The 23,598-nt window shown below is 47.1% G+C and overlaps 12 protein-coding genes across 12 annotated transcripts; 6 read left to right on the top strand and 6 right to left on the bottom strand.

Moving 5' to 3' along the window:
* Positions 1 to 483: 483 nt before the first annotated feature.
* Positions 484 to 1,297, top strand: N7478_003059 (FAD-dependent oxidoreductase; the record flags this gene model as incomplete). Its single annotated transcript, XM_056919273.1, has 2 exons — positions 484 to 1,043; positions 1,129 to 1,297. The coding sequence occupies 2 exons, from the start codon at positions 484 to 486 to the stop codon at positions 1,295 to 1,297; spliced, it is 729 nt and encodes a 242-aa protein (XP_056782431.1).
* Positions 1,298 to 1,550: 253 nt separating this feature from the next.
* Positions 1,551 to 1,957, bottom strand: N7478_003060 (uncharacterized protein; the record flags this gene model as incomplete). Its single annotated transcript, XM_056919274.1, has 2 exons — positions 1,551 to 1,761; positions 1,920 to 1,957. 2 exons carry the CDS (start codon positions 1,955 to 1,957, stop codon positions 1,551 to 1,553), a joined length of 249 nt encoding a protein of 82 aa, XP_056782432.1.
* A 718-nt stretch (positions 1,958 to 2,675) lies between these two features.
* Positions 2,676 to 4,559, top strand: N7478_003061 (glycoside hydrolase family 71 protein; the record flags this gene model as incomplete). Its single annotated transcript, XM_056919275.1, has 2 exons — positions 2,676 to 2,777; positions 2,841 to 4,559. The coding sequence occupies 2 exons, from the start codon at positions 2,676 to 2,678 to the stop codon at positions 4,557 to 4,559; spliced, it is 1,821 nt and encodes a 606-aa protein (XP_056782433.1).
* Positions 4,560 to 5,197: 638 nt separating this feature from the next.
* On the top strand, positions 5,198 to 5,767 carry N7478_003062 (pre-rRNA-processing TSR2 family protein; the record flags this gene model as incomplete). Its single annotated transcript, XM_056919276.1, has 1 exon — positions 5,198 to 5,767. One exon carries the CDS (start codon positions 5,198 to 5,200, stop codon positions 5,765 to 5,767), a length of 570 nt encoding a protein of 189 aa, XP_056782434.1.
* Positions 5,768 to 6,288: 521 nt separating this feature from the next.
* Positions 6,289 to 8,541, bottom strand: N7478_003063 (translation termination factor GTPase eRF3; the record flags this gene model as incomplete). Its single annotated transcript, XM_056919277.1, has 2 exons — positions 6,289 to 6,342; positions 6,421 to 8,541. The coding sequence occupies 2 exons, from the start codon at positions 8,539 to 8,541 to the stop codon at positions 6,289 to 6,291; spliced, it is 2,175 nt and encodes a 724-aa protein (XP_056782435.1).
* Positions 8,542 to 8,988: 447 nt separating this feature from the next.
* N7478_003064 (RanGTP-binding protein) lies at positions 8,989 to 11,233 on the top strand (the record flags this gene model as incomplete). The annotated part of the gene is made up of 5 exons (XM_056919278.1): positions 8,989 to 9,009; positions 9,078 to 9,109; positions 9,165 to 9,222; positions 9,279 to 9,379; positions 9,439 to 11,233. 5 exons carry the CDS (start codon positions 8,989 to 8,991, stop codon positions 11,231 to 11,233), a joined length of 2,007 nt encoding a protein of 668 aa, XP_056782436.1.
* A 537-nt stretch (positions 11,234 to 11,770) lies between these two features.
* On the bottom strand, positions 11,771 to 13,024 carry N7478_003065 (BSD domain-containing protein; the record flags this gene model as incomplete). Its single annotated transcript, XM_056919279.1, has 2 exons — positions 11,771 to 12,054; positions 12,124 to 13,024. The coding sequence occupies 2 exons, from the start codon at positions 13,022 to 13,024 to the stop codon at positions 11,771 to 11,773; spliced, it is 1,185 nt and encodes a 394-aa protein (XP_056782437.1).
* Positions 13,025 to 13,584: 560 nt separating this feature from the next.
* N7478_003066 (uncharacterized protein) lies at positions 13,585 to 15,528 on the bottom strand (the record flags this gene model as incomplete). The annotated part of the gene is made up of 1 exon (XM_056919280.1): positions 13,585 to 15,528. The coding sequence occupies one exon, from the start codon at positions 15,526 to 15,528 to the stop codon at positions 13,585 to 13,587; it is 1,944 nt and encodes a 647-aa protein (XP_056782438.1).
* Positions 15,529 to 15,810: 282 nt separating this feature from the next.
* Positions 15,811 to 17,382, bottom strand: N7478_003067 (uncharacterized protein; the record flags this gene model as incomplete). The annotated part of the gene is made up of 1 exon (XM_056919281.1): positions 15,811 to 17,382. The coding sequence occupies one exon, from the start codon at positions 17,380 to 17,382 to the stop codon at positions 15,811 to 15,813; it is 1,572 nt and encodes a 523-aa protein (XP_056782439.1).
* Positions 17,383 to 18,253: 871 nt separating this feature from the next.
* On the bottom strand, positions 18,254 to 18,838 carry N7478_003068 (uncharacterized protein; the record flags this gene model as incomplete). The annotated part of the gene is made up of 1 exon (XM_056919282.1): positions 18,254 to 18,838. The coding sequence occupies one exon, from the start codon at positions 18,836 to 18,838 to the stop codon at positions 18,254 to 18,256; it is 585 nt and encodes a 194-aa protein (XP_056782440.1).
* A 1,200-nt stretch (positions 18,839 to 20,038) lies between these two features.
* Positions 20,039 to 21,007, top strand: N7478_003069 (putative pyruvate dehydrogenase E1 component alpha subunit; the record flags this gene model as incomplete). Its single annotated transcript, XM_056919283.1, has 3 exons — positions 20,039 to 20,052; positions 20,108 to 20,566; positions 20,605 to 21,007. 3 exons carry the CDS (start codon positions 20,039 to 20,041, stop codon positions 21,005 to 21,007), a joined length of 876 nt encoding a protein of 291 aa, XP_056782441.1.
* A 10-nt stretch (positions 21,008 to 21,017) lies between these two features.
* N7478_003070 (uncharacterized protein) lies at positions 21,018 to 21,876 on the top strand (the record flags this gene model as incomplete). Its single annotated transcript, XM_056919284.1, has 3 exons — positions 21,018 to 21,065; positions 21,293 to 21,391; positions 21,604 to 21,876. The coding sequence occupies 3 exons, from the start codon at positions 21,018 to 21,020 to the stop codon at positions 21,874 to 21,876; spliced, it is 420 nt and encodes a 139-aa protein (XP_056782442.1).
* Between the last annotated feature and the right edge of the window lie 1,722 nt (positions 21,877 to 23,598).

The raw sequence follows: 23,598 nt of genomic DNA on the forward strand, positions 1-23,598 counted from the left end.
ACTCATTGTGTATGCCTCTGGTTAGGATGTCCGATTATGGGGATAGAAGATGTGATCTAGATCAGTGCTGCCCTAACAGATTTGTATAGTTTCGAGTAGGTACGTATAGTTATATGGCCGGTGAAGACACGATGACCGTCTGACTAATTGTTAGACTCTTGTTTATCTTTCTTTTTACAATCTGAGCAAATCCTTGTCGCCCTTTTAGCCTACAAAGGTACGAACTGCATGCCGCCCTTAAGGACTGATGGTACCCCTCAATTTGGCACTCTGCGGAGTACTAGTAACGACTGGATATTTACATGGAAGATAAGTCACATTAGTGCTTATTAAGAGTCTTCTGGTTTCCATAACTTCTGTTGAAAAAGACTTGGAGCCGAGTGGAACGCCCAAGTCCCGCCACCAGGGAAGAACCCGATCGTGTTTTCAAAGCCCGAAGGCTCACAAATCTTGTATTTTGGTTCACTGTGAACTTCACTCAGCATGCTATATGATCAGCGACCCTGTCCATTGGATATAACAATTACCGGCGCCGGCATATCCGGTCTCTCGACTGCATTAGCCCTATCGAACGTAAACCGTGAGCACAAAATCACAGTCTTGGAATCCAATGCATCCCTCAGCGAGTTTGGTGCCGGTGTCCAACTCTACGCAAATAGCACTCGACTCCTGGATAAATGGGGACTGACATCATCCTTACCGAAGGTCGCCTTCCAATCCTCACACATGTCCGTTCGTCGATGGCAAGATAACGCAGAGCTTGTCTCGATTATGAATAATCCCACCAGTACATGGCTGTACGAATGGCCCCAATGGCAGATTTATCGACCAGATCTTCAGCGCGTAATCTTTGATCGCGCCAACGAACTTCCAAACGTAAATATACTCTTCGGGTATTCCGTTGCAGATATGAACCACGAGACGGGCACTGTCTACACAGCGGAAGGAAGTACCATCAAGGCAGATCTCACGGTCGCTGCAGATGAAATCTGGTCAAAGTCTAGGCGATGTTGGAACTATGCGCGACCTTGTATCTGGATGGTGTCAGGAAGTACGAGCGTTAGCTTCTCTTGTGGAAGAAGGGGAATGTGCCTCTTGGACCTTGCGCGAAGTACCCAAACTTCCTAGCTATGCCAGTGCGTCTGGGCGCGTGGTGCTGATTGGGGATGCGGCGCATGCACTTCTACCTCATGCAGGCCAGGGTGCTGGGATGGCGATGGAGGATGTTGCAAGTTTGGCTGAGTTTGTCGGATTTTCCACTTCCAAGGACAACCTGTCGACCACCATGAGCGCATGAGCGCTTGGAGTCGGTTTAGACAAAGGCGTGTAGAGCACTTGCGCGAGATCAGTCATGGAAATGCTAGTGATATGACTTTTCCGGATGGGCCAGATGAGAAATGGGGTGCAATCCGTCAGATGCAGAAAGCTCAGTTAGCTGAACTTGGCCTTGATAAGCTCAAGGAAAAGGTCAAAAGGTCATTAGGGAAAAGTCAAAGGCTGATCCATCTGCAAACAGTACGATCGAGCCCGGCGGTGCTATGTGGGTCCAATCATTTGATACATGTGCAGAAAGCAAGATTTTCTATCGCGAGGATTTGAGGCACTGAAGATGACTGCTTTATCTTCTTCTTCTTCTTCTTCTTCTTCTTCTTCTTCTTCTTCTTCTTCTTCTTCTTCTTCTTCTTCTTCTTCTTCTTCTTCTTCTTCTTCTTCTTCTTCTTCTTCTTCTCTTCAATGCGTATGATGCATATACCGAAGCTACTAATATCATGAGCGTCAATGATCCAGCTTGCTCAGGCCTTGTGCAAGGTCTATTCTGTCTTTGACAGGAAGTATATCAGAAACAAGCTGCAGGTCCAGTTCTCAGCCTGCATAGATTCACCATTCAAGTCAAGTTTGAGATATTGTATAAATCGTACGAACTCGTAGACTTCTTGTAACATATCAAACGAGACATTTTGATGAATAATTACATTTGGGTCTTACCATCGTGTCTTTCTTTCTCGGGGCCAGATAGATAGATCCCAAGGGGAAGACGCGCTAACAAGGTGTATCTAGCCGTCAATAACCCGGTCAATTTCGTATGTGTGAGATCCCGAATCATTCCATGTTGAGTTAAGAGAAAACACCAATCTTGTCGGGTCGGGATCTACCGGATCCTGGGTGGTTACCTTCAAGTTGCTGTGAAACACAATTGCAAGGAGGTTGTTGGAATATAATGAGTGGTCTAAAGAATTGAATATATCTCTAGGTCACATTCTAAATTTAGCACTCATCAATTTGTAGTTTGTATTCATGTCTCATTTCTTGAATTTAAATTCAGAGTTCCTGAAGCTCGCGGTCCTTTGGTGTTCAGTGCCTGTGCAAACTTGCTTGTTTATACATACATCTACTCCGTAGCCGTGTAACTTGGACGACAACTTGAACTCCCAAAGCTCTATTGAATATTACGGTACGGATAAGGGACATCAGTCTCCAGAGACATAACCGAGAAAAGTATTATTCTGTTGGTGTGACGTTAAGAATATAAATAAATTGAAATCGAGATCTGCATATGTAGGGATCTAGGTCCGCTTCCTAGCCTCGATCGCTATTTCATTTTCCTTGCTTATTGATCGTGGATGAACTCCCAGTCTAAGATATGAGATATTAAGTTTTACCTTCAACTGTCTAAAATGTTGAAAATCATAACTATTTCTAACCCGATGTTAACATTGGTAAGCCTGTTAGGCCTTGCCTATCAGGCGTCAGCGAAGGCTGTGTTTGCTCATTACATGGTGTGTGCATATTCTTATCTTCAACAATAACTTGACTAACAAGGATCAATAAACTTGTTTTAGATGGCAAATACAGCACAATATGACGTTCCGGACTGGAAGAAAGACATTTCACTCGCTCAAGAAGCTCACATTGACGCTTTTGCACTCAATATGGCATACGGAATGCCAACAAATGAAAAGTCAGCTCATGATGCATTTAACACAGCTGAACAGCTAGAATTTCAACTTTTTTTCTCGTTTGACTATGCTGGAAATGGGTCATGGCCGCAATCGCAGGTCATCCAGTACATACAGAGATACGCGTCGAGCTCTGCATATTACAAATATAAAGGAAGAGCTTTTGTGTCCACATTTGAAGGGCCCGAGAATGCTGATGACTGGATTTCTATCAAGAATCAAACAAATTGCTTTCTTGTTCCAGACTGGTCCTCTGTCGGAGCCACCACCGCTCTGAAGCTCGCTAATGGCGTTGTCGATGGTTTATTCTCGTGGGCAGCTTGGCCAACAGACTCAAAGCAAATGAATACATATGTCGATGCATCGTACATCGAGTGCCTGCGAGAAGCTCAAAAGCCATACATGATGCCAGTGTCCCCATGGTTTTATACGAATATGCCGGGGTATCATAAGAACTGGGCAGTGCACGGTGGTGACCTGTGGTACGATCGATGGGTGGAGATCTCCTTTCTTCAGCCAGAATGGGTCGAAGTGATATCATGGAACGACTTTGGTGAATCACATTACATAGGGCCACTCAATGAAAAGGGATATGGAGTTTTTACCTCAGGAAAGGCGCCTTATAATTACGCCCGTGGCATGCCGCATGATGGTTGGCGGCTTCATCTTCCCTATGTGATTGATTTCTACAGATCAGGAACAACCAACATGACCGAGGAAAGCTTGGTTGCCTGGTATCGAACAGAAATTGGCACCTCGTGCTCAGGTGGAAATACCACAGCTTTTACATCCACCGATCTGCAAATCAACACAACTGATGTCGACAAGGCGATTTGGGATCGGATCTTTTTTTCGGCACTGCTAGCATCTAACGCCTCGGTGAAAGTAAACATCGGTGGACATGATTATGATGCTGAGTGGGAATACGAGCCTGACGGTGGAGTTGGAATCTACCATGGCAACTTTGGTCTAGGCTCTGAACACCTCGGAGAAACGATCGTCATTATCAATCGTGAAGGTAAAGAGGCGGTACGTGTTGACGGCCGTTCATTAACCGCGAATTGCACAAGTGGATTCATAAATTTCAATGCATGGGTTGGTAGTGCGACCTCAGGAAACAACATGTCTGCTGTTTCACCTGATTTAACACGATCTGATCAAGTTTGCATCGCCGGCTCTGGAACATCAAATTACACTCACATTTGCGAATTCACCTGTCAATATGGCTATTGCCCGCTTGATACATGTTACTGTACTGCAATGGGCGGTGCGAAAAAGAAACCAAAGGCCGCGAAGAAGAAAGGGGAGCCCAATCATGGGAATGATAGTTTTGCTGGGCTGTGCTCTTTTGGGTGCTATTATGGATTCTGCCCTAAGGATGTTTGTACTTCAACTAATGAGCCATCTGATACGCCACCACCTACTACCCCGTCATGTCTTTCGGGGAGCCACCATGGTCATGATTCTAGTTGTAGTCATACTAAGAGCCAAGGATCAAAAAACACTTCACTTTTTGTTGGATTGCTTGCGCAGTTGTCTGCTGTGATATACATTGGATGTGCATTGGTCGCTTGTTACCTTGTCTCTGCGATGGAGCATTGATGAATTATATGGCGTGATAAATACTAAATAGTATCTCAAGGGGAAATCAAAGAATGAGCCATCCGTTTTGATGGTATACAATATCTAACTTCAGTGATGTTCCAAGGGGATTGGGCACGGGAGCATGAAGGCATGGAGGAAGGGTATTGATTTTGGAAACTTAGAAGTTGTCTTCGATTTGTCGGAGGAATCATTCCCACCAATCCGAGACAATAGATCGAAGCTGAAAGTGATGTTCGTGATTTTCTTTTTCTTTTTCTTTTCGTTTTTCATTCTTGTCTCTTTGTAGTAAATATCAGAGTGGATATGAAATAATTCCAAAATAAGACTGTGTATGCACGTGATCCTGCTTATCGGCCCGTATCTAATCGTTGCTTGAAAAAAAATATATCTCGGACTCAAAAGAAAGAGAGAAGCACCGGAACCCAATCACTACCCTCGTCTCACTCACCCAAAAATACAAATACCATACTTTGAGATTCGTGGTTCTTGATTCCACTTGAATCCATCAAATCCATCAATCTTAATCAATTCCTTGTTTGGGCCAACCTCTTCACTTTCAGCCCACTCACAGTGCGGGGCATCAACGGGAGCACTAGAACCTCGACAAACCTCACAAAATCCACCCAAATATCACAATGGCCACACAATCAGCCGCCCCCCCGGCCAACGATGCCGCTTCTTACCTTGACCTTGCTATCACACTATCCCTTGACAGCTGGCCCGCACTCACACTCGCCGTCCAATCCAATTGGGGTGGACCGACTTCCGCAGACAAGCGCGCCTGGCTCTGTGGTGCAATCTCTGAGATGTTAACTGAGCGACCCGAGACCGATGCCGAAGACCTCGAGGATGTTTTGATTCAGGTCATGAACGACGAATTCGACGTGGTGATTGACGATGAGAGCGCGGGCAATGTGGCTGATCAGATTATGGAGCTGAAGGAGCAGACTGTTCGCGGAGAATTCGGCGCCATTAAGGAGATGTGGGAGATGTGGCAGGCGAAGAGTGCGCAAAAGTCTGCGACGACGAACATGTTTAAGCAGGTTGAGTCGAAGGATGAGGATCAAGAGACGGATGATGATACTGATGAGGATGAGGGAGATGTGGAAATGGGAGATGCGCCAGTGCGAGCGCCTAGGGAGAGGGCCGAGCCTGAGATTGACGATGACGGTTTTACGAAAGTTGTTGGAAAACAGAGACGGTAGATGAAGAGTCTTGGTTTCCAAGCCTTTATTCGTTTCAAATATTTCCAGCCTTACCAAGGTTACTCGGCGAGTGCCCAGGTGGCATTGACAAGTTTACCTATATATCCATGATTTGACTGTCTACATACACCTCTCAAAATCAATAGAAAAATCACTTACAAGTGTAACTAGTACCTAGTGTTAAGGCTGAAAGGCTCGTCGTAGAGTTTACGTGGATTAAGATTATAATTAAAATGCAGCAACACTGTCCTCTTTATTGGAAAGACAATTAAGGAATCTATAACGCAAAGGGGGTAACATTTCATCATCATCACTTGAAATCGACTGGCTGTATCCATGTGGCACAACTTGGCCCAACATCTTTTTACTCATGTCACTGACTGAGGCTCTCGGCTTAGCCCTGGCAATTTGGGTTGAGAGGTGCAGGTACGATGTGAACTAAGGTCGCACCAGATCCTTTTTGAGTTCTCCTCTCAAATATAGCAAAGAGAACATCTCACATATACATTTTTGAATATCGTTTAAGCGTCGTCATGAATGAGCTTGGTAATCATACCGATAGCGATGGTTTGACCCTATTAGAGAATTTGGTTAGCAAAGAGAAATAAAATGACAAGGAGACATCAGACGCGAAGGTCTCGGATATAACTCACCTGGTCACGAAGGGTAAAGCGACCCAGCTGCGCGTATTCAGCGAACTCCTCCACACAGACCGCACCAGCAGTGCTAGTCACCTCGAGACGAGCAATGATGGTCTGGCCCTTGTTGACGAAAGCAGGGGGGCGCTTGCTCTTACGGCCAGTACCGGGCTCAAGTTTGTGCAGAAGGGCAGCAAAGGTGACCTCCTCAACAGCCGAGTGCACGTGGAGAACACAGTTGAAACCAGCTGTGAGAATGCTCTTCAGGTCCAGAATACGGATCTTGGCCTCGAAAGCAGAAACACAGTGTACTGGACGCTTCGGAGAGCAGAGCACGAAACCGGGGAAGAAATCATCCTCTTCCACACCACGGAGACGAAGGCGAACCTGGTCGCCAACCTTGGCAGTCTGAAGCTCATCTTCAGTCTCGCCATACAGAGCAGCAACTGATACCTCGGTCTTGTTAGGCATCATCAGGTAAGTACCGTTCTTCTTGATGATTCCAGATTCAATGCGGCCTTCAGCCATGGTACCCATATCACGGTATTTGGCTGTAATAGGCATCATGAAAGGAGCGTTGACCTTACGCTCAGGAAGTTCGAAATTTGTCAAGAACTCGAGTAGGGAGGGTCCATCGTACCAAGAGCAAATATCCTTAGTAATGCGATCCTTGATTCCGATGGTACGCTGCGCGGAAATAGGCATGCAGAAGATATCGCTCTTCTTGTAACCCAAGGCTTCAAGGAACTTGATGACCTTGACAGTACACTCGTCGAAACGTTGCTTGCTCCATTCCACAGTAGGGTCATCCATCTTGTTCACCACCAACACGAGCTTTTCAACTCCTGTGTTGCGAGCAAGTAGTGCGTGCTCACGGGTTTGGCCACCCTTTTCAAATCCAGTCTCGTACTCACCCTTTCGTGCAGAGATGACAAGGACACCCAAGTCTGCTTGAGAGGCACCACCAATCATGTGAGGGACATAAGACTTGTGACCAGGTGCGTCCAAGATAGAGAACTGTCGCTCAATTGGGCCTTCCGGAGAGGGCACTTCGACTTTGAAGAATGCGCGACCAACTTCAACGGTCTTGCCCTTAGAACGCTCCTCTTGAGTCAGATCCAGGGCCCATGACAAGTACCAAGTCTCGCGACCTGCCTCCTTCGCCTCCCTTTTGTATTTTTCCATTGTTCGATCGTCGACCATACCAGTGCAGTACAGCAAGGAACCACCCAGGGTGGATTTGCCGGCATCGACGTGACCGATGAATACCACGTTGACGTGTTCTCGGCGCTCGCCATAAATCTCCTTCAAGGTAGCGTCGTCGACATCGGCCTGTTGTTGCTTGGCAACGGCGTCGGCTGCGCGAGCCTGCTTAGCCGCTTCGACACCGCGAGCTGGGCTAGAACGACCAGGGCTAGAACGTCCAGAGGGGGTAGGAGAGGCTTTGCCGGTAGCGCTGGCTTTCTGGTCCGCCTTCTTCTCCGTTTTATCAATAGCCTTGCTGGCGGTAACCTTAGCACCAGCCTCAGCAGCGGCGGTACCCTTAGAGTCACCCTTGCTTGCAGAGTCGGACTTGGCGGCCTCGGGGGCAGGTGTGGGGGTGCCAATGGAAAGTACCTTGGTTTTAGGGGCAGAGGACGAGCCGGTGGCGCCAATTGAGAGGACCTTGGCCTTTGGTGGGGCAGCCGATGCATTCACGGCGGGCTTGGGAGCGGCGGCGGCGGCGGGGGTCTGCTGAGGGGCGACAGGGGCATTCTGACGGGGCTGCTGGGCGAATCCACCAGGCTGCTGGTTATAGTATTGGTTGTATCCACCGGGCTGCTGAGCGTATGCGCCATATTGACCGAAGGCTTGCGGCTGCTGGGGCTGCTGGGGCTGCTGTTGCTGCTGGGGGTATCCGTAGGCCTGCTGACCATATTGACCGTAAGGGTATCCACCACCATACTGCTGGAACTGCTGGCCAGGGACGAAAGAGCTTGCACCGGGTGTGAAAGAGGCTGCACCGGGCTGGAAAGTAGCTGCACCAGGTTGGAACGAGCCTGCCTGAGGCTGAGGACGGCCCTGTCCGTTCAGGTTAACACCCTCTGCCTGTCGGGCAAGCTCATCCTCCCAGGAGTCGGGGGTCTGGTTCGACATCGTGAGAAGGATCCGGGACACAGCCAAGGGCGCAGTTAAAATGACACGAAAGTCGGGGATGGAGGGATGGTTTGATGAGGGGCCGGTTACTGTTAGGATTTTACAGATGCTGAGTCAGCTCCACGCTGAAGGACCCCGCGTCACGTGGGTTAATTACAGCAAAAAAAAATATGAGTGCCACAAAGAATTGAGTCTTTCTTCTTTGAGTTTTTATATATGGAGTGATTTGATCTCATAAATCGAACCCAAGGATTTCGAATCACCTAGAATTTTGATTTCGCTGGCGGTAGTGGTTGGGCGTACAGTGACATGTTCTTTGATCGTTGGGCAACGACCCGACACTATCGATAAGCAGCACCCCTCAATGCTTCATTACTCAGTGGCTTTATAGCAGTCCAGTCCGTTCAGAGTACCGACAAGAGCCCTGAGTGGCTGTCTCCAATCAAGATGGACGTTTTCCTTACCCGTGTATGTCTTTTTGTGTCCCCTTTATACGGTTATGAGCACATAAATCTAACCGAAAACAAATATGACAGCTCACACAACAGGCGATGAACTATGCAATTCGGTAAATTGAGATATTGTTCAACGAGCATGCAATTCAAAGCTAACGGATAGAAAAGCTCGGGAATTGCGATCACAGCTACTTATGCGATGCGCCAATCATCGCGTCTGCTCAAAGTACGCGTATTCAAATAACCCAGTGATGAATGGCGCTGATATTCTTGTACGATTAGAGTGTAAATAGCGAAGACCGCGCAGAACTGCTTACTTTGCAGCAGAGGCTGGAAAGTAAAATTCAAGTGATTGCGCCGTCGATTGATATGATTGAGTTGATGTGAGTCGGGTGAACTTCGGTCACTATATCAGCACCGGAAGATCTAACATGTTGTCTAGTGCTGCGCGTGGAAACACATCGCTCGAGTCTGCCGTTGCTCTTACAAAATCCCTGAGGTGGGATATTCAAGCACTGGGGCAACGACTGGGAAGAGCAGCATCTTCTGAAGAAGCCATGCGAAGTAATTCTAGATCTTCAAAAGACAGTAGCCGCATCGATGCAGAAGTCAAATCCATCATTAAGGATATCAGGAACCTTCTGGTGCGCATAGAGGATGCTGTTCCGCTTATGAACTTGGCTATAACAACCTCGGGGGCTAAGTTGTCTACAAATCTTCCCTCAACGGTCTCTCCATCTCGCCTCCTACAAGCCAGTACATTCTTAACTGCCGGCGATACACAATACTCCATGTCTCAGTCTCAGGCTCAGGCTGTTCAAATTGGCCCTACATTCACATTGTCAATGTACATGCTCTTTTCGGGTCACTTGCGTCCTCATGATGAAAAATCCGTCAGAGAAGCAACTTGGAAGGAAGTCATGCACAAGGCGCGTTTGAAACTTCGACGAGTACCAATGAGCCTATACTATTCTGACGATCAACACAAAACCTCACAACTTCCTGCACCAGCAGGCAACGATGAATATGCATACCAAGTGATGATTATCGAAGACTTGGATGACGGAAGAGTTCATACTTTCGAAGACGACGAACCGAAGCCTCATGCATGTGAAGGTGTTGCTACTGCTGGAATTCGAGAGATCTTGCCTATTCATCAAATCTCCAAGATCTTCTATGCAGATACAGGCAGAATTTTAAACATCAATACGGAAGGAGAGACAAACAACCCTGTTCTTCTATTGAAACGAGACTTAAACGCTCTACCGCCTCGCCAAAAGATGGAGCGTGAAGATGTCGAAGATGAGTATGCTTCTGATAAATCCGATGGAGACTCCGTTAATGAAGAGCAAGCACAACTTGACTCTCAATTACGCGGAAGTGGTCCTTCCGCCCATGATAGCTTTAGCTCGCTACATGAAGACTCTATCCCCGAAGAGTGGCGTTTACCATCAGGCCTTGATCCAGAGTGGATCGCATTCGAGGTCTACAACGAGGATGATGGGTCCGATACCGAATCCGAGGCAGAGAATCTGCCACACACTCCTACAGAACCCACAATTGACCCAAACACGATGGCAAAGCTATCTCTAAACAATAAATCTTCCTCCTCCCCATCCTCACGTTCACCAGGCCAACAAGATATCATCAACTCTACGTCTGCCACAACAACCGTCTCTAATCCTCTCTTCGAAAACATTCGCACCTCCCTCTCTCTCCTGGAAACTATCCTCCGTCTAACATCTCTCCAACAATTCCAACAGCAATCACATCTTGCTATCAGCGACGAGCTCCTTAACTTCTTCCTCGAGGAGTCTTCGACCACTGGAGCTGGCGGCGACGAGCAGCACCGCCAACGACTTCGCTCCGAAGCCCGCCGCCGTGTGGGATGGGATCCCTACGATGAAAGCCCTTTGAAACATCGTGGTGAAGATTACCAGTATGGATGGGGATCTGGTAGTCCTTCTGCATACCCGCGTGGAGACGAAATGTACTCGCCTGGTGGCATGTCACAGAGTTTTCAACTTCGATCGAGAGAGAATACACCAGAAACTCCTACACAAAAACGGGGTTCCCCGTCTTCCCGTGCAGATCGGTCGCGACCTAGTGGATTGAGAGGGATGACGCCGGCTTACAGTGAGGGATACGAGTCGAAGCAGAGCTCGCCTTTGGCCAAAAAAGCTGGAAATATCCAAAGAGGTGCGGCCTCTGCTTCCGGGACGGGGACGGCGGAGTAATGGCTTACTCTGATCCAAATGAATGTATGATTACGACCGAGTGTACCTAGTAGCAAGTTCTTGAGAGCTTAGATGGAATTTCATTTGCCAGGAGATGCGGATTCTAGGGCTGCACGTCATTTATCGTGGGAATAGACTTCAATGGTTCATAGCTACCAATCAAAGACTGAAGTACTCAAGTGAACAGTGAACAGTGAAATCTAAACCGCGTAGCACACCCTAGCTATTTAAAAGAGCGACAGGAAAATAACACACTCAGGTGCAGGATATGTAAATAGAGCAACAATGTGCATGTTCGAAACGTGAACAAGAAAAAATATAGCAACAGACATCAAGCGCTAAACCGAGTTACAAGAACGAACCCGGGAATAAGAAAGATAACAAGTCCATGTAAACGCCTATGACCCAGTAATCACAACCAGACTCCGGAAAAGAAGAGGTACCAATTCCACACAAAGATCATTTTCAACCAGACAAATACGACCTCGCCCACGACTCTTAATGGCAATAATGGCAAAGCATAGCTATATATGTAGCTTACTCCCAATCATCGTCACTGTCCTCTGCCTTTGAGTCTGTGGTAGGGCTCTTTTCCTTGGGAGAACCAGGGGTCCGGCTAGCGGCGCCACTTACAACGTCGTAACTCGACTCACTATCGGCTTGGGATTGCTGGTCATTGGATCGGCGAGGCTCGGCCTTCTGGGCTTCGTTGTTGGGGGCAAGATTCTGAGCACCGGGGCCAACCTGGGGAGTAGAAGGAGAGGCGGATTCAGAATCAGAGTCGTCATCCCAACCGACCTCTTCGTCATCGGCTGTGGCACCTGTGAATAAAAGCATGAGTCAACTGCGCATTCAAGAGAAGGATCCCCCATAGAGACTAAACGACTTACCCTTCAATAGCTCCTTGCGTTTCTGTTCCTCGGTTTCGATGACAAGGCGCAGGAAATAGTACCGTGTCCAAAACTCCACATACTCCACTGTCTCGGGAACAAGCTTTTCCATAGCAGTTCGCAGCTCAGGGTACTTCTCCAAATGAGAAGCAATCTCATCTGTTTTGCCATCAACGCTGAAGTCTTCCTTGAATTCTGGGAATTTATCACTGGCCGGATCCTTGGTGAAGCTGTCCAGATTCGAATGAATTACATGCAGCTGCGCATCAAAGCGAGTCGCATGAATCACCCGCTTGCCATCCGCATCCTTGCTCTCAAATAAAAGCTTGCCCGACTCATCTGTCTCAGGCGGAACAATGCTAACAGCTTCACGTAACCTTTGACTGATGTTCTGACCAAAGCGCAAGATTGCCTCATCAGCAGCCTCCTCGGCCTTTTCGATTTCCTTGAGTCGCCGAGCCGCTTCAGCCTTGAAACGAGAAATGAAGCCGTCGCTGCTGGATTCGGCGGCCTGTGCCTCCCCTTCTTCTGTAATGGCGGTTGGTGTGGCCGCCTCGTCCTTCGAACCTTCGCTGCCGGTCAATGTTGCAGTGCTGAGAGAGAGCCCCTTTGTCCGATCGACAATGGTCTCCCTCAGACCAGAGAAGCCCTTCACTGCTTCCTCGCTTGCTGCTGCGTATTCCTGTCGGGCGCCTTCATAGTAGGTCTCGCCTTGCTTGCGAACATTATCCCAGAGTCCTCCAATTCGAGTACCCCATGGACTGGCGGAGAAGGCACGGAAGGTCTCTTGAAATTCGGTGTTGAGGTTGATGTTCGAGTTCCCGGCGTTGGAAGTAGAATTTTCTCCTTCCTTGTTAGAAGAGAGGATCTCCTCCTGGATGTGGTCGTATGCGATATCCATGGTGAGGGGTTAATGAGGAGGAAATTGTACGGAACAAACAATTGAGGTTGCACCTCCGCGTTCAGTTCACGGGCCGACCGCCCCGCTTTTTGCAGATCAACCCATCAACTTGAACTACTCACACCTCTTTACTGATATTACTGCGGTATATTTGTCTTTTTAAGAAAAATCCTCTGATGTCGGACTGAATCATGGGAGTACAGGTGTTCGATGCTATTCCCACAGCAATTCGCAATATCTCCCTAGATTGAAAAACACTTGGAAGCTAAAACAGTGGGCGTACAGAAGCGCCATTCTTCCCACAGATGGCTCAATAATCTAGCTTGCCTCAGGCCCTCTCTACTTCCTTGAGTCGCATAATGTACCGGGCGTATCTGACTGGAACCAATCATAAGGCTATTTAGCGACTGCCAGGTGAGCTCTACGATGAAACCTAGATCAAATTGGAGTAATATCAAAGCAATGAATTATCAGCATACGGATTTTATTATCTAGGCAATAAAAACACGCGATATAGAAGTTTATAGTAAGAGCCATCATTCATCACAGTATGTCTGAAGCTACCGATCTGGTAAACTATATGGTTCTCCCACGCTATCCTGACTACCCATCCAAAAGTTCGGTAGAGGAACACTCTCCATGACACTCGATGTCAAAAGCTGACTTCGTGACAAAATGCCATTTCTAGCATTGGCCCGTTCAACAGGCTGGGATGATTCAATTTGTACAATTGGCTCTCGTACAGGCGGACGATGGAACTCTGCCTGATTTTCTTCGATGGAATCATTTTGTTCCCTAGCAGGTGAAGACTCGGGTACGATTTCGGGCTCTTCGTAATCTTGGCTTTGTGTCTGCGTTTGCAAAAACGGACCAGTGAAGCGCTGGGCTCGAGTATCTCGCGTGCCTTCAACACGGGATTGAATGTGTTGCGTATTGCCCTCATTCGGAAATAGCTCGGATAGCTTTTGGGTACTAAGCATCGGTATAGGCTCATGGGGGAATTGTGTAGCAGGCTGTAAGCGTTGGTAGTATATGGAAGCATCTGACATCGGAGGTTCGGATGGTGGGCAATCATCCAGATTACTGGGGGACTGGGCACTAGGTGGCAAGGGGAGTTCTTGCGAGTCGTCGCCTCCCAGTGACGGGGTAGGGCTGCAATTGTGCGTATCCTCGACTTGAGATTCTTGCACTCGACTTGGTGTTGGAGGGGCATGATGGGATTGAGACTCTGTATCACTTTGGTCGCTTTCAGCATCCGTTTCATACACCACAGTTCTATCCCCTTGGGTGCGAGTCGGCTCATGTTCAGTTGGCGTTGGTTTTTGCCTCCTCGACTCATCATGCGACCCACTTGATACGAGTCTTTCTTTGAATGTCCTCTGGCGTTGACTTGAGCCTACCACCACCTTGGGCCAATTTTCCGTAGGCGTTCTGTTTGGAGATGTATGATCCTGGTCGTGCGAGTCATCTACTAGGCGTTGAGGCTTAGGTGCCTCTTCCTTGATCTGGTTTCCAAGGGAATTTGCAAGATTCGGTGACTTGCGTTTCAACGGGGATCCAGTTTCGTCACGGAATTGAGATGATGTTATAATGGCCAGACCCGGGCTTTCGGGTGACTGAGAAGATGGAATTTCAAGTCTTCGCTTACGTGGTGTGATCGGGCCATTTGCATTCATTATTCTTTGCGGCAAGCTGTCATTGTCCGCCGCCTGACTTATTCCAGGATCAGATATTGGCTCCCCCGTTGAAAGGTCCAGCTCAGCCTCCGAGATTCGGCGATTGAGTTTCACAGAACTGGGCGTAGTTTGGCTCTCAAATTTCAACTTCGCACTCTGGGGGCTCTTAAAAGTCTTGCCAGCCGGTAATTTCTTAGGTGTCGGTTCTATGTAGCTCAAATTCGGGTCGTTCACGTCGTCATCGTCAATCGTGATATAGCGTCGCACAAAATTCATTTGCGTAAGAGTTTTGTCCCGCTTCGTAGTCGGTTTCTCTGTAGGTTTTCGCTTGCTCTTTGGTCCAACACTGGCTCTGGGTGTCTGGCTCTTGCGGATGCTTTGGCCTCGTTCCATTGTCCCATTATTTACATCTGTGCTTTTCCGTCGCCTTTTGGGGTGGTCGTTATTGGTTTCGAAGGTCGAATGAGCCGGTCTTGTCCGCGATGATTGTCTGTGGTCGCCATCATCATCAGATGCCTCCTTTTGGACTACCGGCTCATTGTTTATATCGTCGCGCGATTCGGTGTCATCGAGGTAGTCAAGCTTTTCGTCATCTGGATGTGGGGTCTGCGTCACAAAATCAATTTGTGTAAGGGTAGATTGGGCGCGCGGATCAAATCGAGAGCCTTTTGGTCGGGGGTGTGTCCATCCTGATGAGTGAGGAGTCGTCCTAGCAGACGGAGTCTTTTTCGAGATCTTTGATGTTGCTGGAGGACTGGGTCTCGCTGAAGCTCTGGTCTGGACTTGAGGTGTTTCCGGTGATCTATTGCGCCTCTGATGAGGTGTCATTGCAATTTGATGCAAAAGGCATAAGGACTTCTTGGTACACTTGGTTAGGTTGAAAGAATGAGTAAATATTGACCCATGACGTTTTGGCAAGTGGACCTCGGGAGCCTGGACCGTGGGTCGCGTCAAACGCGTGAAGGGAGCGAGACGTGGTCACGTGTGTATATTGATTGATGGATTGATATGCTTGAATTCTTTTTCTTTTACTGAATATTCAATTTTATAATTTTGCAATGTTATTTCACATAATCTGATTACTGGCTTGTAATCCTTTATCTAGATAGATCAAACTAACCAATCGGGAATTGCATCTTCGTCTTCGGGGTCTTCAGACAATAACGACCCCTTCTCAATCTCACTATCAGGATCTTCTGAGGGAGGGGGCTGTCTTGTTACTTTGAAAGGTGATGGTGGCCTGGAAATGACTTCGAGGCTGACAGATTTAGAATCGCAATTTGTCGAAGAATCCACCGTAATGGGAGCTTGACTAGAGGAGCCTTGAGGCTTCCCGAAAACTGCCCTGTCATTGGCTAGCGGACGTTCAGAGACAGAGTCTGGTTTGCTTGGGACCACTACCAGTTCATATCGAGATGCCTTTGAGTTATTTTCTTGTTTGGGCTTTGGCATGATCGGTGGAACATGAGGAGTGATTGACTCGGGGCCCGGTTCGTCTTCCATGGCTTCATCTGGGATTAAACCACCGCCGGCATCATCGGTTTCCCATTCGGGGACACCCTCAATAGTCTCGTCGGTAGCATGGTAAGCTCCAGGAGCGAATTCCACCGCTCTCGATTCATTCCAAGGCTCTTTGGGGGGGCTTATTGCGGACTGGTCTGGCTCTGGAAAGAATCCTCCACCACCTTCAGCTGCATCAATGCTCATATCCTCCGGGGATGAATTGTCTGGCTCCTCATCCTCGGTGGCATATCCTTGGACCCTTTCCGCTATCCTAAGTTTCAACAGGAAAAGTCGCCATAATCGGAGAGCTTCTTGGCTTCTTGCTTCAAAAGCGGCCTGTTGTCTTTGATCCTCCATGCTCCTCAAAACTTCAACCAGGGCTTCCTGGTATTCCTGTGCAATTACAATACCACCAAAGACAGCAGTCCCACGCCGACCTTTGAAATCGAATCCGGTTAATGCATCTGCAAAATCAACTCCTAGAATTCGTGCAGCCCGAGATGCCTCTGCTCGTTTTATATGGACTGCTCCGGGCGGCACCATGCTGGGCACATAGACATCCAAATTTCCGTATGCGTTTTTGGGTATACGGCCCTGCACCACAGGCGGTGGCTTGTATATTTGAGTTTGGAACCCTGCATAAAGAGCAGTGTGCTCCGTTTCTTCGCCCTCGTCATCGCTAGTGAAAGCACCTTTGGGGCGATTAGCAGGGACATGTTTTAATGGCTGCTCCCCCACTTTGACGTCCCGTCCCAACCGATACCACTTGTCAGCGCTGCGCACGACATGTACATCGGATCGGCGATATACTGATTCCAGATTGTCGCTTTTGGATGTAGTTTTGCTCAAGCCAACATGCCCAATGATTCGTTCAGGGAATATCACTTCGTTCCGACGCAAGTGTCTATTAAGAGCATAGATTGGGTGGTCTTTAAAGTCCTGAATATTGCGAGGCATGGGTTCTCCGGCAGACTTAGAAGTCAATTCACTGACCTCGGCCTCATCTCGGTCTTCAAGAAAGGGCTTTTCGTATGCTAGTAACGCTTTAGTCCACCACCTCTCTCCGTTTCTGGTGGATTCGACTCGAAGCTTGCGTGTTTTGGCATTGAAAGCTTTTGTGTACCTTCTTGTAACGTCTCTAACGGAAGCATCGTCTTCAAATGCAACAACGTAGCTCATATTGTTGTACGGATCGCTCGATGGGGGTTCGAATTTGGAAGGCTTTGCGATTGACTTGGTCACCAATGGGTCAACTACAATCCATTTTTGGATGGCTTCATTGAATACTTCCACCCAAAATACCGGGTATGAAGATTCCTGTAGGGTCGGGCGAGGACCTTGAAAAGTCATCAGCCTATGAATGATGCAGGAAAATGAGTACTACTAACCCAAACGTGCAGAGGACTGTGCTGGACGCGAGATGAACTCGGGGCGTCCAATTCTTCGTGATCTTGAAGGCGTCGCAGAATTGAAAGCCTTTGGTCTTTCATCCGTGGAAGTGTCATGGTCATCGGAAGAGATGACAATGTACTTCGGTGTTGCTTTCGATGGCGTCATGTCCTTTACCGTACCTGAAAAGGGCAGCGGTTGGAGTGAGCACACTAGTCTCGCGTCTACGGCGACTGATCGAAGTAGAGCGCAAAATAACTGGGCTCCGAAGTCGCGTGAGCCCTGCATCATTTGGGCTTGAGACCGAAAATCTGCTCTAGATAGGAAAACCTCCGCGTCAGACATTATTGATTCCTACACATATGTTAAAACACATCCAGTTCCATTTTAAATGCTTTGGGTCAATAGTACCAGTCTCTCTTTCAGCCGAGTTTGATCTTCAGCCCAATGTGCTCGCTTGATCCCAGGCTTAGTGACTCGGAATTTCCGGTTGAAGATATCAGCCGCTTGGTTAAGGCCATCCATAAAAGTCGTGGATCTCGTATACTGCTGTTTGTCTTCATCGGGATGCAATAATGTGACTACCCGTCTTGGGAGCTGCCTTTTCAGCAATTTCTGTATACTTTAGTTAGATATATGGAGCTTAGTCTTCGTTGTTTCATTAAGTAAGAACCTGTATCTCATCATCATTGCACCACAAGTTTCGCAAGTTCACATGACCCAGCAGACAGAGCAAGTGAACTTTGTGGATATCCAATCGCAATTTTTTCTCTGCCGCCGTGACAGGTTTTCTTCTAGGCGGAACTTTTTTTCTGACTTCCGGCTCCTTGTCAAAAGTAATCTGCAGGGGTTCATCCCCACCTTGTAATGCTGTATCTAGATTAGATGGTGCCTGTGCTGGTTGCTGCACATCCACATCCTCCCATTCAATGTCTGATTCGTCCTCTGTAGTCGAGTCATAAACAGTCTGCATTTGTTGAGTGCTAGGCATCTCTGGGCTGTGCTCTTTCACAATTCTGGCTTTGCCTTTTACCGGCGTGTCGACTGGAATAGCCTTCGTATCACCCACTTTGCGTCTCTTGATGGGCCTATTCGTGTGGAACTGTTCAGGATCTCGCGCCTCGGCCTCTTCCAGCATTTCTTGGTAAACCTCCGGGACTTGACCTTCGTGTGGTTTCCCATGCTTTGGCTCGCGACCGCGGGATGCCCTACTCCGAGTAGCGCGGGCTGGGGTTTGGCGTGCCATGCCTACCTCGGTGCCTCAAAGCGCATCAGGTCTTGGTTTGTCACTATGCGGTTAACACTCGGGCTCCGCGAGTCCCTGGACCGTGTATGACGCGTTTTTTGGGGCAACCCTGACGCCTGTACCAATACTGCAGGCTCAAATGTGAGACTTGGCACAATATCATCGAATATCAGATTCAAATGTTGGAAGAGTTTCCTCGACTACTCTGTTGATTGGTGGAGCCATAATGCGTCATTGCGGCGACAGGGTTTATCCGACCGCCTTGGGGCCATCCAATCACCTGATGATATCTCTATACCTAAACTATGTACATGTATGTAAAAGCTTGCTCTTTAATTTGGAACTTTTTTTCCCTATTGTACTTGTAGATCTTAATTTCGAATTGAAAATTTTTACATTTAGTAATATCACCTGGGCAGTCATCTCCAAAATAGGATATATGGAGCCGCTTGCATTCATCCGTGACTACGCAAGTATTCAAATGTTGGGCTTTAACTGGATGTATACTATTTAGTACTATGTAGTATACTTGGGCTGCCATGTCCGAGAGCAGGTACTATTTTAGAAATTGTATAAGATACGTAAGATCTCTATAATATTTTACTTTTTTTTGTATGTAAGTTGAAAATCCCTTGAAATTAATGAATGATACAGTTCGCATATTATATTTGATTGAAGAGAAAAGAAATTATTTCTATATCTCTTTTTGCCTCGCTACAAATTGATTGAATACCAGGCACTATTCATTTGTTGGGAAATTCACACTTGGGTCATAGAGCCATGACAGCCATCAAGTTCAAATTTAGATCTCCACTCAACAGTGCAATGAACTTGAAGTGCAGAGCTCTGGAGGGTGAGGAAGCATTTCTTTCAACGTACCCAATTTGAACTCAAATATTAAAGATGATGGCTTCAAGTAAAAATATCTTTTTACCTCAAGTGATTCACAGCAGAATTCCCCTTCACCTGAGCCATTTACCTCATACTACATCTCGTAGCTTTGCCCAAGTCGCGAATGTGGAAAACATCCTTGAAGTATGCCATTTTGTTTTTACTTAGCCAGAAATTCAAGCTGACCTTCATATAGTCAAACGATGCAGAATTCACCGTTCCAATCAAGGAAACCGGTTTTGAGACATATCGATCTACCACCACACATCAGAAACCACTAGGGGTCAACTGAAAAAGTTATACCATGACATGACAATGATAAGGTATGGCCACTAATTATGACTCCACAATGAAAATCAATAGCTTATGATCTCAAAGACGTATGGAAATGGCAGCAGACAACTTGTACAAACAAAAAATGTTCCTTGGATTCTATCATTTATCATTAGATCAAGAAGCAGTCGCCGGAGGAATCGAGCATGCAATCAGCAAAGAAGACAAACTCATTACAGCCTACCGCTCACATGACAATATATTGACTCGCAGTGACACCATTCGTTCAATTATTGGAGAGCTTCTCGTTCGGCGTGACGGTATAACCCATGGAAAAGGTGGCTCGATGCACATGTACGCAAAGGGCTTTTTCGGAGGCAATGGTATTGTGGGAGCAAATGTACCACTAGGAACTGGAATTGCACTCGCACAACAATACAATGATACGAAAAACATCACAATTAATTTGTATGGTGATGGTGCTGCGAATCAATGTCAGGTTCATGGGGCGTTCAACATGGCGAAACTATGGAATTTGCCAGGAATTTTTGGATGCGAAAGAATGTATATCGGATGACTCGATTGTGGAATTATTAAAAAAGCATTGAGCTAATAGTCACCATAGACAACAAGTATGGAATGGGGACATCGGCAAAAAGGGCCTCTGCCTCGACCGATTACTTCAGGCGTAGCCTATACATTCCAGGCTTGCGAGTTAACAGAATGGATGTTTTGGCTGTCCTTTCTGCCGCCAGACATGGACGAAACTTTGTGAAAGCTGGAAATGGTCCCCTTGTCTATGAGTATGCCACTTATCTATATGCTGGGCACTCTATGTCAGATCCAGGAATAGCCTACCGAACTCGCGAGGAGCTGCAGGAAGAACGACAGAACGATCCTATCTCAAATCTCAAAGCCAAATTAATTGAGTGGGGCATATTATCAGACGAAGAAGTAAAAGCTATTGACAAAGATGTGCGAGCTTTGGTTAATCACGAAGTTTGAGAGGCTCAGAATGCCTGTCCCCGAGACAAAATCAGATATATTGTTCGAAGATATCTACGTGCGCGGAAGTTAGCCTGCCCAGATGCGTGGCAGAACGGTTGATGAGACTTTTTACACCCCTTAGTGGATGCAAGAACTGATAAGAACTCTTCTTTTAGCGATAGCAATTCATATTCTTCTTATGTCAAATCAATTCAAGTTGTGCCCTCTAACACCAATACAGCAGAGGTGGGATACTGTCGAAATTTTACCAATTTTAAGCTACTTTTCACAAACTTTGCCTAGCCACAAAACCTTTGGGATAACTACAACTTGAACAAATCGACGAATCTCATTGCTTCATTCGGGCGAGTTCTGCGACGCATGCGATATGCACAGCGCCTGGTATGTATTTTTCTTTCCGGTATCAAATGCAGGCTATTGGAACCCTTATTTGGGACCATGACTCATTATTGAGACAATGCGGCTAAAACCCGAGAACATCTTGATGATCTCAGTGACTCAAGAGCCATGTATGTCCATCTAGGTAGGTAGACCCATATACTTAGGATCATATGTAACAACGGGATGTTTTGACTAATCCTCTACCTATGTAGTATTCTAACTGTTCTTCAAATGTTGAGCCGATTGGCTCAGCTGACTGGCTTGGCATACGTCCTCATCTATCAGCAAGGGATACCCAAGCGCTGGACGGAGTTTCTCATCTTGCCCAACTATGCATGTACTCTTATTCCGATCCCCGATCCCGATTCTTCGGTGACTCCGAGTTTCATCCCGCAAGCAGGACGGACCAAAACTATCCGGTGGAGGATAACAACAATGAACAGGTAATATCGCCACATCTAGAAGAGGAAGAAAATACTACGTAGAAATCTGAGGTCATAACGCGCAAGGGGAGATACGTATTCGGAATATTTCCCCTTTTTTCAGGTAGAAAGGAAGACGCTTGCTTCCAAATTCCATTGTTGATCTTGCTTGTGCCGTCGTCACCGGAGGCTTGCATCCGAGCGATTCGAACAATATATCGAACCAAACAATGACAAATTAATTTACCTTGTCAAGCACACTCATTGGTTCTAAATCAAGCCATAGAACTGCCTAGAGCCTCCACTCCGTTCCATCCATCAGCGGGAGGGTCGCCCTCCGAGGAGATCCTCGATCGTAAAAATCACGACCTCGGCAATTCCCCATATTATTGGCTATGAGATCGCAACTTCAAGCCAGTCTAAGTAAACGCGCTTGATCTACAGAATTAATTTTCTTTCGCCTGCGTTGACAGCGAGCGACCCGTGTCATTCATGCATGGCCCCTCCGCCCAGCTTGCCGATTGGCCAAAGGCTCCACTTCGAACAATCGTATGGCGATGATAGAGTTACGAAATCCTAGCAAATTCCAAATACCGGATTTGTGCGAAAGACTAGGCCTTTTCTCTCTCTCTCTTCCCACTAGCTTCTTGCTGAGTGAGTGAGAAGAGAAGAGCACGGGCAATGGGTCTCATCCACCAGGTTGATTTTAGTTCGTGTGTGCCGCCCCATAGGCTAGGTTGGAACGTGGTCTTGGCCGAGACAGCTCGACTATGTTCCGCGTGTGGGCCTTTTTAAATGATCGCCGATAGTCCCCCGCAGCAGAAGAAGTTTTCATGTCCCATGAACACCTAGAACCATGGTTGCGACCTGATATTCTGCCTCCATTGTATCAACTAGTTCTTAGTTTTTGTGAGTACGGAGCAGATACAGTATGTCGTCAAGCGACAGCATTGGGCGTGAATGGGTGGTCCAATGTGGGACGCCTGGTTTGTGGGGAAAAGTAGTATTTGTCACTGAAGCGGTCTATTTGGCCCTGCCGCTAGAAATTTCGGATTGTTGTTCCTGCTAGCCACGTAGCCTTGCACTTTATGTCATTAGATTGGTGGATTGGAGGGACGGGCTAGAGAGGCTTGCATTCCCCGGCTGAACGATGAATAATTGACATTCTTTAGGTGTTTCAGTGCGCTTAAACTGGTTAATGACCTTGAAGCCTGAAAGTATGTCTGGATTCTCCCGGCCGAGATTGCTATTTTCGTCTTCAAGGGACCGAATGTCTTGCTTCATGTATGCACATAGCCAGCTGTGTTTTTGATTACCTGTTGAGTTACATACATACTACGCATCATGTAGGAAGTATCCGTGGACTGCACTGCATAGTTGTATATGGGTATTCATGGATGAATTTCCAATACTCTCTTCCCTAGATTTAAGATTGATTTCTCACATACAGTATCCTTTATAGATGTGTACATTATGGAAACCTCCCTTCTCAGCCTCTTCATGCAATATGCAGGGTACAGTCCGATCGTAAGGGACCGGCGCCTCTTTCGTGTAACATGTTGCTGAATCTCAGCTGGGGCCAAATATTCCAATCCGAGACAACAGCCCGGAATAAGAAGTGCCAGAGTTTGAGATCCTTTCATTTCTTGTATAGGTCAACTCTGTTGACTGAACCGGAAACGAGCCGACCATAGAGGTTCCACCATATTCAAGGCCAACAAATTTTATTTTTATTTTTTATCTTGTTTTGTTTTTGATCAGATCATACAGTACGAATCTGTCCTC

This window comes from Penicillium angulare, assembly GCF_028827245.1.
Source record: "Penicillium angulare strain IBT 27051 chromosome Unknown utg000003l_segment0_segment0, whole genome shotgun sequence".
NCBI lineage: Eukaryota > Fungi > Ascomycota > Eurotiomycetes > Eurotiales > Aspergillaceae > Penicillium > Penicillium angulare.